The sequence below is a fragment of the Petromyzon marinus genome, chromosome 1, assembly GCF_048934315.1.
Source record: "Petromyzon marinus isolate PM22_M1 ecotype Great Lakes invasive population chromosome 1, UKy_Petmar_22M1.pri1.0, whole genome shotgun sequence".
NCBI lineage: Eukaryota > Metazoa > Chordata > Hyperoartia > Petromyzontiformes > Petromyzontidae > Petromyzon > Petromyzon marinus.
Window position 1 is genome coordinate 34,311,003 of NC_133667.1, and position 18,001 is coordinate 34,329,003.

The window sequence follows — 18,001 nt, forward strand, 5'->3', positions numbered from 1 at the left end:
TTTCCTTCCTTCATGGCTTTACAAGACAACCAGAACCCACTGAGCCTAGCGGGCACGTAGCTCGCGTGATAGCGGGGGCCAACACCATGCACGCCCGGGCGCCTTTGCCTCACCAGTGCTGATGCTCGTGGCTATTTTATGTCACACGGGCACGAACATCGGTTGCCTTTAATATAAATGCATGCATTCTATTGCAGGGATACGATTTCGTGGTAACGGTCGAGCTTAAAACTACGTGAACGTTTCGGCTGGTAATACAGGGTGTTTCAACAAAATACGTTGACGCTTCTGAGAATTTGCAACGATACCACGTGACATGCGCTGCTGCCTCCGGGCTCTGGAGACCACCTGGAGAAGATTCCAGGCCACGTGTTGACAACACGTGACTTTTTGAAGCTAAGTGTTAAAAAGTGTTGAAGCACCCTGTACATTTGACGAGGGTAACATCGTACAATCATTTGTCATTTGACTGCTGGATGAAGGCATCCCCACGCATTGCTGGTCCATTGGGGCTGTTTGAACATATTTCACCACGCTGGTCATTGCCGATTGGTTAAAGGGCGCGCAGAGGGGGGAGGCGAGGTGGGGGGAGAGGGGTGTCAGAATCGATTCAGATATTAACCGCCACCTGATGTCAGCCGCGACCGGGAATCGAACTCGACTGGGACGCGTTCATAACGCAGTGCGTAAACTACAGCGGTGTATTCCTCGCAAAGTTTATGTAATCACTATGGTAATGCACACATGCACACGTCATAATTACTACAGTGGACAATAACAAAAAAATTCCCCATTAAGCAAATCTTCCAGGGACATTTACAGAAAAACGGACAGCCCGCGACAAGAGGCTGCACGCATGATAATTAATTGATGTCAACGCACACAGCACATGAGCGGTTTGATTCTTGTTCACCGAGGTTCTCAGGGACGCGTCCAAAATCGCTCTCCCTTTCGCGCTTTTGCTGCCGGAGCGACTGAAATGTCTCTCTCGAACAGGTCCCAGATTCCTGATGATGGCGCAATTCATGACCCTTTCTCCCATCACTCAAATATCCATTTCACATACACAAGACAAAGACCCCCCCCCCGTCTAGTCTTCAACAGACTGTTGGGGCAAGTGCTGTTCGCGAGCACACGTGAAGACCGGGACGGCACACGAGGGGGCGGATTGGTTGGCTAGCATCACACCAGGGCCGCCTTTGTCTCCCCAAATGCTGATGTTTACTACACAACGCACCGCGTGCTCATTTAAGGCTGAGTCGACCTAGGGGCATGCCCAGCACCAGTTCAGATATTTGCCGCCGATGTTGTTGGCTGTAAGCAGGCATCGAACTCGGGTCAACGGGTTCGCAGCGCTGTGCGCTAACCACTCCGACGCCGCTCCCTACTATTATGACACGCGCGCGCATACACACACACATAAACGCACTGTGGAAAATGAGTCATCTCGTACATTGTGATGGAAAGAGCGTCACGCAGCGGTTTATCATCGGGCGAAATGTGCAGGAGCACCATACATTGCGTGTGCATCGCAAAGGTCGTGGTTTATCAGTGATCCGGGATGTAGACTCGCGTGGTCTCTGAAGTACATAATCTTATTCACACAGCCAGACAGATCGCCTTTGAGGCAACAGCAGTAGCGAGCACCGCCACCGACACCACCGCGTGAGCCGGGTTCTTCTGGGGAATATTGCGCGATATTTGGGGCCAAATAATCGTTAAACCCGGCGACGTTCATCGTGCGCGCTTCGCACAACCTGGCCCCTTATCTTGACGCGTTCATTCCCCCCTCGCTTATAACGCCACACGCAGAAGCGGCACGCGACAACACACTCTGGGTTAAGGCACGGGACGCGAACAAAACACGCCGGCTTGGACAAACAACAGCTCTCGTCCAAGCAAATGAAGAATACTATCGTGAACGCGAAATCCAACACGCTCAGCAGACAACGCACGCGCGTAAGCCCGGCGGTGAATGAAAGATCGGCGAATGAAGAAAGCAGACTTACGTTCGAGGGCGAACGCAAAGAGTACGTGGACGAGGAGTAGCAGCACAGGCGGCCTCTTCCGTAAATTATCCATCGTCAAGTGATCTCGCCGATGTGCAATTCAGCCCCGCGCCGCTCGGCGTAGACACGCGTGGTGTCCCTAGGCACACATTCGAGTTTCTAGCGTGCAATGTGCCCGTGGCATCATCCTCCTGCTCCTCCGCCTCCTCCTCTCAGCACGAGTCCCGGAGAGAAGACGGTAGAGAGAGCGAGAAGAGCAGGTCCGGCCGGTGTGGCTCGGAATAAGTTCACCCGCATTCCTGGTGGCGTCCCCTGTTCGATGCCTGGGTGGACACCTCGATGACTCCTCTAGGACTCGACACCGAACGAACGCATTTCGGGCGCGACCAACAGCCGAGAAACGCACGCGTTGCCGCTCCGCTTGGAGCACTGGTAGAGATATCAGTTTAACCAACAGGGCGGCCGAGGGCGAGCTCTTACGAGTAACTACACGAGAGATGCCACGATTCCGCAGCAGCAACAACAACAACAGCAAAAACAACCACACACAACACAACCAACCTAGCTACGCTCCCACCTAATCTACCCCCTCCTCCCTCCTTCCCCACCGACCCTCCACCCTGCCACGCACTCCCTCCACACGCCGCCAAAACTCACTCGACACGTCCTAAATTCGCGGGCGCCAATGCTCGCTGTGACGCTCAATCAGAAATCCATTTGAGAGGCTCTCGCCGTTGTCGATAGCCGAGAGTGATTTTTTTCGCCGCCCCCCCCTCCACCTCCCCTGGTCACCTTGTCCGTGCGCTCGCGCGCGCCGCGCATTTAAGCTCGGAATTAGAAGGCGGAGGGGAACGGATCGAAGCTCGCGCGCGGCACCCCGCCTCGACACAGGTAGCGGCGTGGAGAGAGGAGAGAACGAGGAGGGGAGAGGGAGGGATGAGGAGGAGGAGAGAGAGGGATGAGGAGGAGGAGAGGGAGCGAGCGAGCGAGCTACAAGTCCGGGCGCAGACAAAATGGGACGTAAAAGGTGACTCGGCTCTACTCAAAGCGACCATCGAGGTCGACACTTTGGGAAGGAATCGCAGACGCGTGCAACATCAACTCCCTCCGCTCCCTACCACATATCCCCCCCCCCCCATCCCACCCCCTTTTCTCCGGACGAGCTGTCTGCCTGGCGCTGGAAGAGCGCAGATATTTCCTCTCCCTCCCTCTCCGGGGTAACCGGGCGGATGGATGAGAGCGCGAGTGAGAGAGAGAGAGAGAGGAGGGAGCGACACAGAGAGAGGAGAGGAAAGCGTGCGGCGGGCGGGAGATCAGGAGGGAGGGAGATGACGGGGGGAAGAGGAAGGGGAGGCAGCGCTACACCGCCCCCATCCCAGCGGCTCCGTCCCCTTCTGCCGGGAGCATCCCACAGAGATGGCGAAGATGATGTTGCAGCTTGGCGAAAGATGTTGTTGCTTGGCGGCGAGGATGAGGTGTGCGCGCGCGGTGCTTGAGCCCAAGGCGCGCGATGCCAAAGTTGTCGTGAATTCGCTGGAGACGCCGAGTGGGTGCACAGCGCGCGCGTCGCTCTCTCTCTCTCGCTCTCTGCACGGACCCCGTGAGCTCGCACGGAGCTGCACGCGGGTCGTGAGCGACCCCTCGCTGGCGCGTCCACGATCACCGTCGTCATCAATGCAAGGCGGAGATGCCAGAAAGGAAAGAAGGGAGAGGGGGGGGGAAGGGTTCGCCGGCGGGACAAGAGCGCCTCTGATGAAGCCTCGTTATTAATCTGGCAGCGTGTCGTAAGATGCTGATAGCTCGTAGTTGTCAGTTTTTTTAATTGTCGTCGTCGTCAAAATCGCCGTCATCATCACCACCGCCGTCATAGCTATCAAAAATCATTGTCACAATCCTCATCGTTGTCATCGTCATCATCATCATCATTGCCATCAACGTCATCACCATTTTTGGTGTCGTGATCAAGAATCATCGTCAGCATCATCATCATCGTCATTATCGTAGGTCCGTCGAAGACGCAAGGTTGGGTGGAGTGGGGGGGGGAGGACTCTTCACATCTGCACCCCCGTCTGACCCTCACGCAAGAGTAACTTTCACACACACACACTCACACGGTGCGTGTTCACACGTATTCGACTTCACGTGCTTGTGGTATGCACCAGCAAACGGATCAATATTGACCAACGCGTGGCCATTGTTAGTTATCATTGGTTCACTGCGACATGTTGAGATACAGTTATAGAAACAAAGACAAAGGCCCCCGTATAGCCTCGACATACTTTTGGGGCGAGTGCTGTTCGCGAGTAGCACCTCTGAAGGCCGGAACGGCGCACGAGGGGGTGGGCGGGTGGGTGACCAGCACCACACTGCCGCATTTCTCTCCAATCTGGCGATGTTGACACACCGCACCAGATAATCACTTGAGGCCGAGTAGACCTTAGAGAGACCCATGACCGCTTCAGATAATGTCACTGGTATTGGCCGTGAGTGGGAATTAAACTCGGTTCGCCGGATTTGAAGCGCAGAGCTCTAGCCGCTGTGTCACCGCCCGCCACAGATACACACATATACACACTCACGTACGAATTATATACTAACTCTCTTTCACAATCATCAGCAGCAGCAGTTGGCATGGCTAATCCACTGCTGGTTGAAACCTTCCCCACGTCATCATCCCTCACCGTCTCGCGATGCCACAATCCATCTCACTCCTGCACACGAGCGAATCTCATCCCTCTCACTTTAGCTTGCTTGAACGTATGTGTGTGTGTGAAGACACACGCGCGCACACGGGCACAGACACGAACGCACATTTACTCTGTACTATACTATTTACTACTGTTTTTTTATTTTACAAGGTAAGGTCCACTGAGCTATGAACCTCTTTTTCAGAAGCGAACTGGCCACAAATGTCAGCTCAACAAAGTGGCTTATCAGGTGGCAATGTGTAGCAGCCAAATACCCTTAAACGCATGTTTCTAAATGTGGAGGAAAAAACCGAAAGACCCGGAGACAAATCTACGCGACCACGGGGAGAGAGAGACACGCGAATTCCAAATATAAAGCAGGCGTCACGTTCGGGATCGAACCCACGACCTCCAGTATACCAGACATGGTATACACGCACACACGCACCATATATATCCAATCCAACGCACACGGCTCAAAACTTTTTACCAATTACTCAACAACGCCCAGAAGGTTTTTATCTGCGCATTTAAAAGAAACAGCACATTCGCTGTCATACGCTCGCATGTGATATGTGAAACAACTCCCCTCCTCCCCCCATTGTGAACAAATACATAAATAAAACTGCATGAGATTTGTTTTTCTCACAGCCTGACATGTGCATTGTCTATATAGTGCATGATACACACACACACGCACGCGCGCGTGTGTGTGTGCAAGCATTCATTACTTGTGGCAATGTGCACACGTCTATGCGGCGTTCATGTGTATGGATAGGGCAAATTATGTGTGTCTGTCTTGCCCCGCACGTGCAATACAATCGTCACGAGGTAGCAAGAGCCTCGTTGAGAAGGAGTGTTGAGACTCAGTGAGACGATACCGCATTGCTACAGGACGCTGGTGTCGCACATTGAAGCAGTTGATCGGCAGTGCCCGTGTGGTGGGGTAAAGCGTGGGCACCCTCGCCTCTTCCAAGGCGCCTGGCTCGTGGGGCACTGCCTGGAACAGGGGGTCGGAGACCTGCGGCTCGGGAGCCGCACGCGCCACTTGAGCAGCTGTTTCGTGACGTGACCTATCTAGGACGACCACCGTCTCGTTTTCACCACAGTGCATTGCGGCTCTTGAAATATTGAGTTGTTTTGTTTTTTTTAGCCGAACCCTGCTCCAAAACGGCCGCTAATGGAGGCTCTTCCGCCAGCAGTGGCGTGTGCAAGATATTGCAGAGCTGCATCTTTACCTTTTGCATTTTTATAATAGACGACTGCATTGATACTTGTCCTAAGAGACCTACGTTTCATTAACAAAAACCCCGTTGCCCCGACTATGTTAACAAAAGGATCTCCCAGACACACAAACGCGACTACGCTCCACATCCTCCCATTCACCTCTCCACCCACGTCCACCCACCCACCCACAGCCACACACCCACCTCCACCAACCCACGTCTATCCACCCACGTCCACCCATTCACGTCCACCCACCCACATCTATCCACCCACGTCCACCCACCCACGTCCACACACCCACAGCCACCCACCCACGTCCACCCACGTTTATCTACCCACGGCCACCCACGTCCACCCACCCACATCCACCCACGTCTATCCACCCACGTCCCCCCACCCACGTCTAGCCACCCACCCACGTCCACCCACCCACATCCACCCACCCACGTTTATCCACCCACGTCCACCCACCCACGTCTATCCACCCACAGCCACCCACCCACATCCACCCACCCACACAGCCACCCACCCACGTCGATCCACCCACAGCCACCCTCCCACGTCTACCTCCACACCAAGGATTGACGTTGCGAGCGATCGGCGTTAAAAAAAAAACCAAGACGACAACAAAAAACCACAAGGGCAGCCAGGTCGAGTTTCGTGTGCGAGTCCGATCCCGCTGATGAGCCGCGCAATTTCATTTTGTAGAATTATCCACCACCGTGCTCGATAAGCATTATGTTAAACAAACATCTGCCAGCAGCAACGCGTGCCATAAATCGCCAAACACGTGGGCCGAGGAGTGGTCGCACGCACGAGGGGGTGGGGGGGTCGAGGGCATGGGGGGAGGGGCTGGGAGCAGGGGGGGGATGAGTGATTCATGGCTGGTAAGAGTGGAGCTAGGATTTTGCTGGCAAGGGAGCAGGCGACCTCTACGCATCGCTGCTTGCCCCGTGGCACCGCGGTCAGGCCCCACCGGCAATCACGGAACCTCCTCAATCCACGCTCCTCCCGTGACTGGCTAAGGCAGAGTCACCGCATTCGGCGAAACAGCTCCAGCTGCCAAGGGATGCCGTGGTGTTTAGTTCCATCCAGGGCTTAATTTAGCATGGATATTTTCTCCCACTCCTTGCCCCGCATGTGCCCAATCCCTCAGACCGACCTCCTTACCGAAGGCCAGCCCTGGATAGGTTCGGCTAAAATGCAGCCCTGATGCCTTCCAAACGACACAGCAGACCCAGCTCAGCGAGGAGGAACGTCACGAGAGCGTGTAACGGAGAGAGAGAGACAGAGTGCTGGAATATATTGACCATCGACCTCCAACACTCCGGAGCTTACTCCGATGGGTCGACGGATGGACGGAAACAACACTGCCTGCTACTTTGCTAGTCCGACTCACAGCTGACTATAAATGCCCCCTCCCCCCATCAATGCTTCTTAATCGGGGGCCCAGAACCCCTTGGAGCGTTACTGGCTTGATCCCATATACCCTACCACCTCCACTCACCAACAAATTCACGAGTGGTTAAAAACCAATGGGCAAGCGAATGTGAGTGTCCAATGGGAAAGCGGTTGATCGCCAATATTGTCGGCCGAAGGGCAGTGCAGGGTTGTGTGGGGGCGTGGAGGGGCGAGCGGGAGGGGGCATTCGCCCTATCGCCCCTCCCTCCCATCACGCAGAGGCCCTTGGGTCACAGGAGTCTCCAAGCAATGTGCAGACTCAAACGCAATTACCGGCAGTTTATTGCTCTTCATATTAAATTATCGTGTGTACATTTTGTGAGAGAACATCGCATCAACCGGGGCTTCTTTCCATCCGCGGTGGGCCTTGATCATCGTGGCATGCATCATGTCGTGCATCTGTACGAGCAGCCACTGTGATGCGGGGCCTCCACACAAGGGGAGCACTCCAGGCGGTCCCAGGTCCATTCCTCTGTCCACAGTCCAGACATTTGGGGCGACCTTAGCTCGTTTCCCGGCTACGGCTAATATCAGTGGCGTCGACTATGTGAACTGGTCTCCGTCTCGTGTTTTACCAACGCGTGCTCACAGTCGGATGGATCGCTTTTGGCACGTCTCTCTCCTCCGACATTACATCTGTCCATCTCGAAGCGATGGGGACACTACACAAAGTGGACTGAAGGGTATTGGGGTCGATTGTGTTTAAATTAATAATTAAATAACGTACATTCCTTTTTTTAAACCACTGCTGGATGATGGCTTGCTCACGCAGTGCGGGGGGGTGGGGGGTTAATCATACTTCACCACGTGGGCTTATTAAAAAGTTGATCTGGACACGTTCATTTATCCGTCCCCGCTGATCATAGCAAGTGGCTGGAAATCTAACTCTGATGGCCGAGTTCATAAGTGCGCATCACGACGGATCACCCAACCTCTTCCGAACAATCCTGGAAGGCTTGCGAGCATGCGTGAGGCCGGGTTGCCCATCTTGATGATGGCGCCATGTGCAGGGTCTGACCTTTAGATTCTTAAATGTGTCTCAATGGGCAGGTCACGCAGCGGGCGACGACTCCGATGGCGCAGGGGTCGTTCGCAATTGCGAATGCGCATCACAGCACGGTGTCTGCGTAACGCATTACGCAAGGGTGGAGTCGGAGTACTCCGTTGACAAGTTATATAATAGCTTAATGCACACACCACGCCATTTGCAGTGATTGGAGAGAGAGAGAGAGAAATGCACTCACTTACCTATTCTGATAAAATTGTTTAGTTGCGGCATTTATTGCAGCCAGAACTGGCGACGGTTTCTGAGTGTTTCGGCAAAAAAATAAAAGGTGCCTTGTACTGCCTCGGCTTTCATCACCGTGCTCTCCACCTCTGTGATGTGTTTTACGGGTTGTACCGCGTGGGTAGTTGACACGATGTCCGATGTTTCGCTCTTTGGAGTTCCAGACGAAGCTCTCAGAACACATGGGGTGGCAAACATTGCACGTCATTTTCAATTTAAAGCTTTCGTGACTGCAATGATTCATCTTCTTTGGTTCTTTCGGTAAAGTCACGTAGAATGAGAATAAAATAATAAATTGATAAAATAAAATAACGCAATAATATTCTCACGACGTTTCGGCCACAACACAAGCGGCCTTCATCAGGTGAAGGGACGAGACTGTCTGGTAGGACAGCGCTGGAGTGAAAGAGCCACGTTCAGATCACGGCCTTTAAACCTCAACTTTAGCACCACGGATAGCTACGGGCCCCGTTCAGACGGACGAGGCTTAAAGGCCGTGATCTGAACGTGGCTCTTTCACTCCAGCGCTGTCCTACCAGACAGTCTCGTCCCTTCACCTGATGAAGGCCGCTTGTGTTGTGGCCGAAACGTCGTGAGAATATTATTGTGTTATTTTATTTTATCAATTTATTATTTTATTCTCATTCTACGTGACTTTACCGAAAGAACCAAAGAAGATTGCACGTAATGCCCAACAACTCGCCGTACAACCGGACACGAAAAAAAAAACGAATAACACCGATGTCGTTAAGCTCCACGAGACTGTAAATATTTTGTATTTGGTGTCCGAGAGCATTTGAGAGTCACGTAATTTCTAGTACGCAAAAATGTACAGTGGGATCATGGGTTACCGCACCACCAGAATGACTACCGATAACAACCACTCAGCCCGATAGCTAAAGGGTGCTTGAGGGGGCTGAAACGCCTGCCAAAGATTTTGATGGTCAAGTCAAAACATTTTGGGGCAATATTTAACACAAGTGGCTATTAAGCAATGCGCTTGCAGGCTGTCCCCATATACACATGGGGTGAAAGCTAGAGCAGAAGGCAAGATAGGCAAAACAGATCTATCGTTACTCATTTTCTTCAGAGTTTAACATTTGTATAAAGTTTTTTTTCATGTTGACCGTCTCATGCCCCCCCCCCCCTCCACTGGGTTTTTGCATACCCCTCCGTTTAAAAACAAAATCACGCCCCAGGGTTGCTACGACTGCGTGTGGACTCTCTAATTCTGTAATGTCCCTTTCTGCCACAACGTGTCAGGCCGACCCGTCGCACACACGCAGAAGCACTCAGCGCTTGCTTGCTTAAAAAAGAGCGATATTTACGTTGGGTGACTGGACCAGGCATTCCGCGAGCAGGGATGAGAGCCGTGGTCGAGATTAATGACGGAGTGGCAGCCAAAGGAGGAAAACGCGCCCAAGAGAACGTCTGCTTCAGAGGTGGAGTGGTTAAATCAGCTCTTATGCAGAGATCAAGATAGATTGCTCTGTTGCGAGACCATGAATATTGACGACAACTTGGGGATGCCTTCATTCAGCAGTGGATAGATCTTGCCTGATGATGATGAAAAATGAAAAATATACATTTTCGACATTTCAATAAAATGTCTTGAATGTTTTATCATATTGATATGATTCATTATAATAATGTGGACTTATAATCATGCATCATACCATGTACATTGAAGATTCATACATTCTCAAATTGGATTTTTTTTTTTTACTTCTGATAGCATCTCACTCTCTAAACATTCAGGCTGACCTTTGCATGCATAGCGACTGGGAATGAGTCACTGTAGCGCGTGCCACTGGGAGATTGGTCGACAATAGAATTAGTGGTAACAGCAGCCCGTTCTACCAGTTGCACCTGTGGGCAAGGCACGGAGCCCTTTGGGGGATCCAGAGGGGTGTGGGGCGGAGGGCTGAGCCTGGCCACGCTGGGCAGGATAAAAGGCGAGCTCCGACTCACAGTCGGGGCTGCTGTGATCTGGAGTGGAATTCCGCGTAATGTCGTCGTCGTGATCTTCGCCCTCTTCAAGCTGTGGGTCTGGCAGCATGTTGGCTGTCCCGACCCGGTGTGTGGTATCCCCTAAGGCTGTGAAGGCCAGAATAAAAGAGAGTCCCTCCACTAGTGTCTGTGAATCAGCGCACTACATATGTATTATCAAATGCGTACATGTTAAATATAGTTAATCAAAACGCTATATTAATTTTTCTAATTATCTCAAATACAATTTAATGTGCGATGATTAAGAGCCATTGTTCGATACTTCGCCGTTTATATAAAAGCATAATGGCAGTGTGAATGTTTTCAATTGCTTAGGTTTTTGTTCATTGTGATTGTGCACTTCTGCCAACACAGCAGCAGCAGCACCAATTACTTTGTTTCATTTAACATTCTTATTTTGACAGTTCATATCTTTATTTTTTGCCAGGCTGGCATTGGGGTAACACCTGCCCAGGTACACTGGTACACAGACACGCTCGCAATCCGTACTGCGACGAGTACGCTCGCAATCACATTTCCAGTTTTGACTGCTACCACACAACAAAAAGAAAGGTTATCACGTGGGACAGGGGCGTAATGTAAACTGAGACAATTAGGGAAATTGTGCGCTCAATGAGAGTTGAATCGCGAGTTCGGCGCTGAGGGCACCCACGACCCGCGCCCCACCGTGGAGCGTGCGCGGTGCGGCCCCGCCGCTCAATCGCGAGAGCGTCGTTAGGGGAAGAGAATTTGCATATAAATTGATTCAATATTTAACACGTTAATCATTAAATGGGCTGCCCGGCTATTAAAAACAAGGCGGATGAACAAACACCGCCCAGTCTCTCATTAGTCGACGCCCTTTCAGTGGCAATGTCCGTGGCTTTGCCATCCCCGTCTCCCAACAAACCCCCCACCCTGCATGCGTCCTCCCTGGCTCCTCCCGCCCCCCCCCCCTCTTACACTATATAATAATAATCTCTTATTACAAAATAGCTCTCTTTACAGTAATTTTGCTGTGCTAGTTACACCTGATGACGGAAGCTTGTGTTGCTTCCGAAACGTCGTGATTTGATTAATTTTATTTTATTTTATTTTTTACCTACGTGACTTTACCGAAAGAACCAAAGAGTATTGTCCGTGTCGTTTGCTTGTGTTGGGACACAACACCGCCCTGACGTACAATGGCTCGCACCGTTGTTCACCACAAAGGTCCTTCTGGAGGCCACATGAGTAGATAATTTAATTGGAAGGATTAGTTACGGTGTCGTAGCCAGCACATCGCAAGTCTGCATATTTACAAATATAATGTCTGGCCTTAACGCTCGTGACGTCCGTCCACATTGACCAGCCCCCGTCATTAATATTCATGAGCAGGTGACGTCCTCGAGGCCTCGGCAAGGTAAGGTAAAAGGTAAAAACAACGAGCCTACCTTTACCCTACCTTTAACCTTACCACAATACAATCACTCTACCCTACCTTTTACCCTTCAGCAGGTAAGGTAAAAGGTTAAAAGCAACGAGCCTACCTTTACCCTACCTTTTACCCTTACCCCATACAAATTACCCGATTACAGGGTAATTACTGGGGTACTACTACACATGAAAAAGGTTTATAACGGGTAAATGCTAGGTAGAGTGCTTTATTCATATAGAATACTCTCGATTATTCCAATTTTACACGCTTTCTTTAAACTCACTCTGTTGTTGTTGTCGTTATATCCTCAAATCTTGTAACTCAATTTTAACCCACTTGCCAATGTGGTTTCGACTGCAAACTTGGTATACTTATGTCATACTTATGAAAATATTATATTCTATCATTAAAAAGAAAAACATATTTTTAAACATTATTGTTTATGTTATGTTTCGGCTTGGGTCTAATTGTCCACTGTAATTGCCCACGGTCCCTTACGTTATGGCGAGCTTCGAGGGCCACTTCCTGGAGTCGTGGAGTTCTGCCATCACTCGTGGATTTCATAACAGCGTGTTTTTAAAAAAAGTTTTTAACAAAAATATTACTTATTAAATGGAGGCCACGGACTGCGCCACGGAGCTTTTAGCAGTAAACAAGGCACCGTATTTACCGGGTTAATACTTCGCGCTACCTTTACCCTAGCGGGTAATTCTTCCGAGCTACCTTTACCCTACCCTTTACCTTACCCATTAGCATGTCGACACCTTTACCCTATACCTTCACCCTTTTACCCGGTAAAAAAGGTAAATTACCTTACCTTGCCAAGGCCTACGTCCTCCACATCAAACAGCCCCCATCATAATAATTAGCGGCTGACGTCACTCCACATGGAGGACCGAGGCGCCTCCTCCCCCCTCCTTGGCGTCAACTCACAACCCTCACTACAAAGGCAGAACCCTCACGCAACGCGATCTCCGTAACGCTGTTGAGACATCGAAGTAAAAAGGACGTCATGATGAACAAGGGATTATAACTTTAAATTGAAATAGGACTGTGTCACCGCACCCTTACAAATTGCACACGCATTTATGCAATGAATATATCACGTCACGGTCTGCTTGTCGCTTGCAAGTTTCAGATTTACTGCAATACACCCGTCCTTGGACGGGCAAAAGGCAAGTTTACAAATATTCCCCCAATGCAAAGTTGCGTATAATAATAAATCAATAGGCACATTCACCCAAATCACTAATGCCAAGAGTACATATGAATTATTTTTTAAAAGATATGGTTCTTTATTATAATCGTCATCGGCCATGCTCTATTCATTGCTGAATGAAAGCCGAACTCAAGCTGTCGCCGTATCTCACAGTCACGTGATGCAACAATCCACCAACATAGCTCTCCCTGCACATCGGCCAATATCATCGCTCCATCTCCGTCAGTGGTCATCCCCGCCTGGCTGCCACTCCATCGCCAATATTTGACCATTGGCCATCGTCCCTCCCAGTGGTGTCCTGCCCAAGCCCACTTCCATGTCTTAATCTTCTAATGTGCATTTGTTATCTGATCCACGTGTTGTTCCTTCTGTCACTCTGTGTCATGCCTAGCATGCACCTATCCACGTTTATTTGTGCGCTCATCACATTCTATTCCATTTGATCGTTTTGAAAATCTGAAATTGAGAATGAAAGGCAGTAGAGCATACCAACGCGCGACTATATAATAATGGGAATAAATTTATTTTTTTAAGAAATCTAAATGCAGGAGCATCTCCCAGCTCCAATACACAGCAACCCTCGTAACGAAATCGTCATCTGCTATGTTCAAACGACTGCTGGATAAAGACCTCTCCACGTTGCTGTAAACTCTCATGATCCTGCCACGTAACAATAATAATAATCCCCATATAACCTGCACGTGGATTAATTATATCGTTCCATCTCCTCGGTGGACTGGCCTAACGGACGCATTCCATCCCTTAGCTGACATTCCAGTTATTATTCGTTGTTCTTTGTGGCGATGTGTACCTTGCTGCTTCTCAGCAGTTTGAATGACGTCGTTGACCTTCGTATCTTCCTCAATGCACGCTTTTCATATTTCCGTCGACGACGATGAGATTTGTTGAAGCCAAAATCCGAGCTATAAAACATACACACAAGCCCCCCCCCCCCCCCCCGCCGACTTTACATGTCACGATAATTCCAGACGCGGAGCACATGCATACGTAATACTTGCATATTATTAGATTCAGAATCTTCGTTAAGAATGGAGCAATCTGAAGAGCTATGACGCCCTTTTTGGTCGAGTAGGGGCGGGTCAGCAAGTTGTTACAACAAGCAAGCAATACTAAAAAACAACAACTATAGGAGTGCCATGTAGTGAAAAAGGTAAAGCAATTCACTTACAATAAATACACAATTTGCATTTGTCCGATTTTTGAACGCTTGGGCAAGGCAGAAAGAAGCAACGACAACAAAAACAACAGTCCCCAGACCACCCCAAGACAACACACAGCAGTCCCTCAATGAAGCGGCACGTTAAAATGTAGTTACGCGGATAGGGATCAATTGCGGCTGTATCCAGCGCTCATGTTCCGCATCGGGAAATACCCACGCTGGGGTGTAAACCCCCCGGTAGCCGCACACCAACGACTCTGCGGCGGGGGGGGGAGGGGAGTGGATGCTCTGGGGATGCGGAGCATCGCATTGGCACAGAATTTCCCGTCGTCCGTGCATCGCTGATTGCCGAACGGCACTCGCACGTCTCGATGACTCGACCAGGACACGGGGAGGAAGGCCCCGTCCTGATACGGAGAAGGAAATAAAAACAGAACCTAAACATATACACGGACTCGTCACTTTATTAGGTTTTGACGACAAACTATCACGCGATGGTCATATTGTTCAGGATATTGTTTATTCAACGTCATGCAATATTCATCACTGCTGTTGGCACTTTCCGAACGTTGGGAGGCTTCACGCAGACTTCAATGAGCAGCCTCGAACTTAAACAGGACGCAGACTCAAAGCCCGAGGGGTCCCAATTGACAGCTTTAGGTGCTAACGTATTTGTAACAAATTGCATTTGGCAAGTTGACCAAAGGTATTTTTGTTACTAATTTGTTGCAGACGCAGGGCAAAAATGCTGGGAGATAGGGGAACACATATTTCATGGGTAAATCAATTGAGATCAGAAGCAGTGTTTGGACAAGGATCATGGTTTTGATCCAAAACGTGTTTCTTTCTGTGAAGGCATCGAATTAAATTGATAAGGGAGTGGAAGAAAAAAACAGCCATTGCAGAGCATAGCGGAGATTAACACCGACACGTAAATCTTGCATTCATCGTGACAGCAAGTGAAAGTGCTTCTCACAAACACAAGTACACAATTGGGGTGACGCGCTAGCGAAGTGGTTAGCGTACTGCACTGAACTCGGCACCCCGAGTTCAATTCCTGGCCACGGCTCATGTCAGTAGCAAGTGATGTGAGGTCTAGGCTTCACCCCAGTCCTCTACCCGCCTCTTCACCAACCCGCATTGACCAGCGTGATCAATTATGGTCAAACAACCTCCTTGGCTGGCAAGGCATATGGAGGCCTTCATCCAGCAGTGGATTGATGAAGGTCCATGTCTTGTTTATTTATTTTTTATTGAATGCACAATGTTCTTTTATTAATCTCTACCAAATGGTGGTGGCTTGGGGAGACCTGCCTCCAGCAGTCGATTTTTCCTTGGCTGATTATGAACAAATGCATGTAGGTTAGGTGTCACGTCTATATGTACAGTTTCCACCTCATTATCATCAGCCGTGCTCTATTCACTGTTGGATGAAGACGTCCCCAGAACCTTCGCCATCTCGTATGGTCTGGCAATGGAGCCATCCATCTATCTCCCGGCACACGAGCTGATTTCGTTTGTGCAAACTCTACGGTGGACGTTCTCTGGGGGTGCGATCCCTCCTATTGCTGCTGCTCCATCATTAGTTTCGACCATCATCCCTTCGAATGCCATATTCTGCCCTATCGCGCTTTTTTCTTCTTCAAGGTAATTATTATGTACGATTGCTTATTTTCTCAAATCAATACGTTCCTCTTCCTGTCCCCTGATGTACTTCCAAGCATGCACCTGTTCATGCACCTCCGATTAGCATGGTTGGCTGCGTACGGTGCGAAAGAAGTCCAACAAACATACATCCATGCTTTTGTGCGTGCTTTCGTTCCCTTTTCCTTGCCTCGTCTATTCCCATGCGCATTGTGTTTTATCATTTCAAAGAACTCAAATCCTGTTATCAATATAATTTTTTTTTCTTTTACAAATCACCACGTTGTCTTTATTTCATTTTGGTGAATTACGGAGGTGCGGCGAACCGCGACACGTTCAGTAGGAATTCTCCCCCGGCCATTCGGAGCGTGACACCTTCTCCTTTGTCACCGCCGCCACTCCGACACAGATGCCCTCTCGGAGACATCCACACGGAGTCATTCCGCAAGATTCATGTGCGTTCGAGCGCACACCTCGACGACGCGCACGCGTGCGCACAAGGACCCGAAATTGAAATCACAGGCCATGGCCACCTGAACAGATGAAAAATTATGGCCACTGCCAGAAGCTTCTTCAGCTGAAAATTAACACCCACACCAGGATAAATGAAGCAATAACGCGCTCTCACTTGCTTCCGTGCACAATAAAATACATAATCACCGTAGTTAGGATATTTTATATGCCAAAAAAAACCCCGCTTTTGCCGGGGCAACTCCATCGTGAAAACAAACAAATCTTGTTGACTGGTAAGATGTCGATGACAGTCACCTCCACGCCGGGGGCCAACATGACCACAAAATCCACTCCGTGGATGTGCTCAGCGACAGAGGGACAGCGCAACCGCACATTGTCAACGAGTGTCCCCTGACTTCCACTCCCGCGGTGGTCTCGAGGCCCTCCCGCTGCACTGCCGATGAAGTGGCTCTCGCAAAGGCTAGATCCCACATAGACTTGAACGTCGTTCATGAACTTGAGAATTGTTCAAATCCATGGGCAAAGTAAATTAATTAATTCGTTCTGACAGGCTAGTGTTGAAGGGACAAAAGTACACGTGTAGGCCATGGATATAACACGTAAGTTAATTTTAATATATCAACCAATATTTAACTATAAAATATTTTTTATTTTACCAGGTAAGGCCCACTGACCTATGTAGCTCTTCTTCAAAAGCCACCTGGCCACAAATGATAGCTCAACAAAGTGGATCATCATCATGTGAAAATTTATGGCAGTAAAAAACAAATACTCTCAACTCCAAATATACAGCAGGCGCCGGGGTCAGCATCAATCCCAGGTCCTCTGGTATACCAGGCGAGGTAGATAACATTTCGCAACTGCGTCGCCACCTAATTAAGAGCATTGTGACATATTGCTTATGTACACCTATCTACGGTTTACAAATAGAGGGCATTGTTCAAATTGGTTTGACAATTTGTTTTCTATAAATTGCAATCATATAGAGCCCCCCCCACACGTATAGCCCTCTCCTGCCCTCCCCCCTTCCCCCAACATTCTTCACTGTTTATATATCCCGTGCGCAGTGTCTTCTCCAGCTGCTAATCTACGTGACGTTCTTCTAGGTGATTTTGCTTGAATGGTAAGGAATTTTTAACAAAGGTAGTCTGAAGCAAGCTCGTAATGACGTGATTTGGTTTTAAATTGCCCATCATTCAACGCGAGTCATGTGTTGTCAAAGAAAGGGCAACATGTGCGATTTACGTATCATGCACAAAAAACGAGTAATCGCGTCCCGTGATGTACGACAGAACGTTAAAATGTATGCAAACACATGTAAATTATGCACGTGTGCGTCTGTGGTGGGGAGCGGTAGTGTAGCGGTTAGCGCTCTGCGCCTCGAACCCGGCGATCCGGGTTCGGTT

At 49.7% G+C, this 18,001-nt stretch overlaps 1 protein-coding gene across 2 annotated transcripts in view; it reads right to left on the reverse strand.

The window, feature by feature from the left end:
* Window positions 1–18,001, reverse strand: part of LOC116940468 (neuronal acetylcholine receptor subunit beta-4-like) — a 46,838-nt gene that overhangs the window by 12,174 nt on the left and 16,663 nt on the right. The window contains exon 1 of one of the 2 annotated variants that reach the window (XM_032950342.2): window positions 2,010–3,843. The exons of the other annotated variant lie outside the window; for it this stretch is intronic. Within the exon in view, the coding sequence (XP_032806233.1) occupies window positions 2,010–2,082 (73 nt within the window). The 5' untranslated portion in view covers window positions 2,083–3,843. Of the gene's footprint in view, window positions 1–2,009; window positions 3,844–18,001 lie in introns of those variants that run through there. 2 annotated transcript variants of the gene reach the window in all.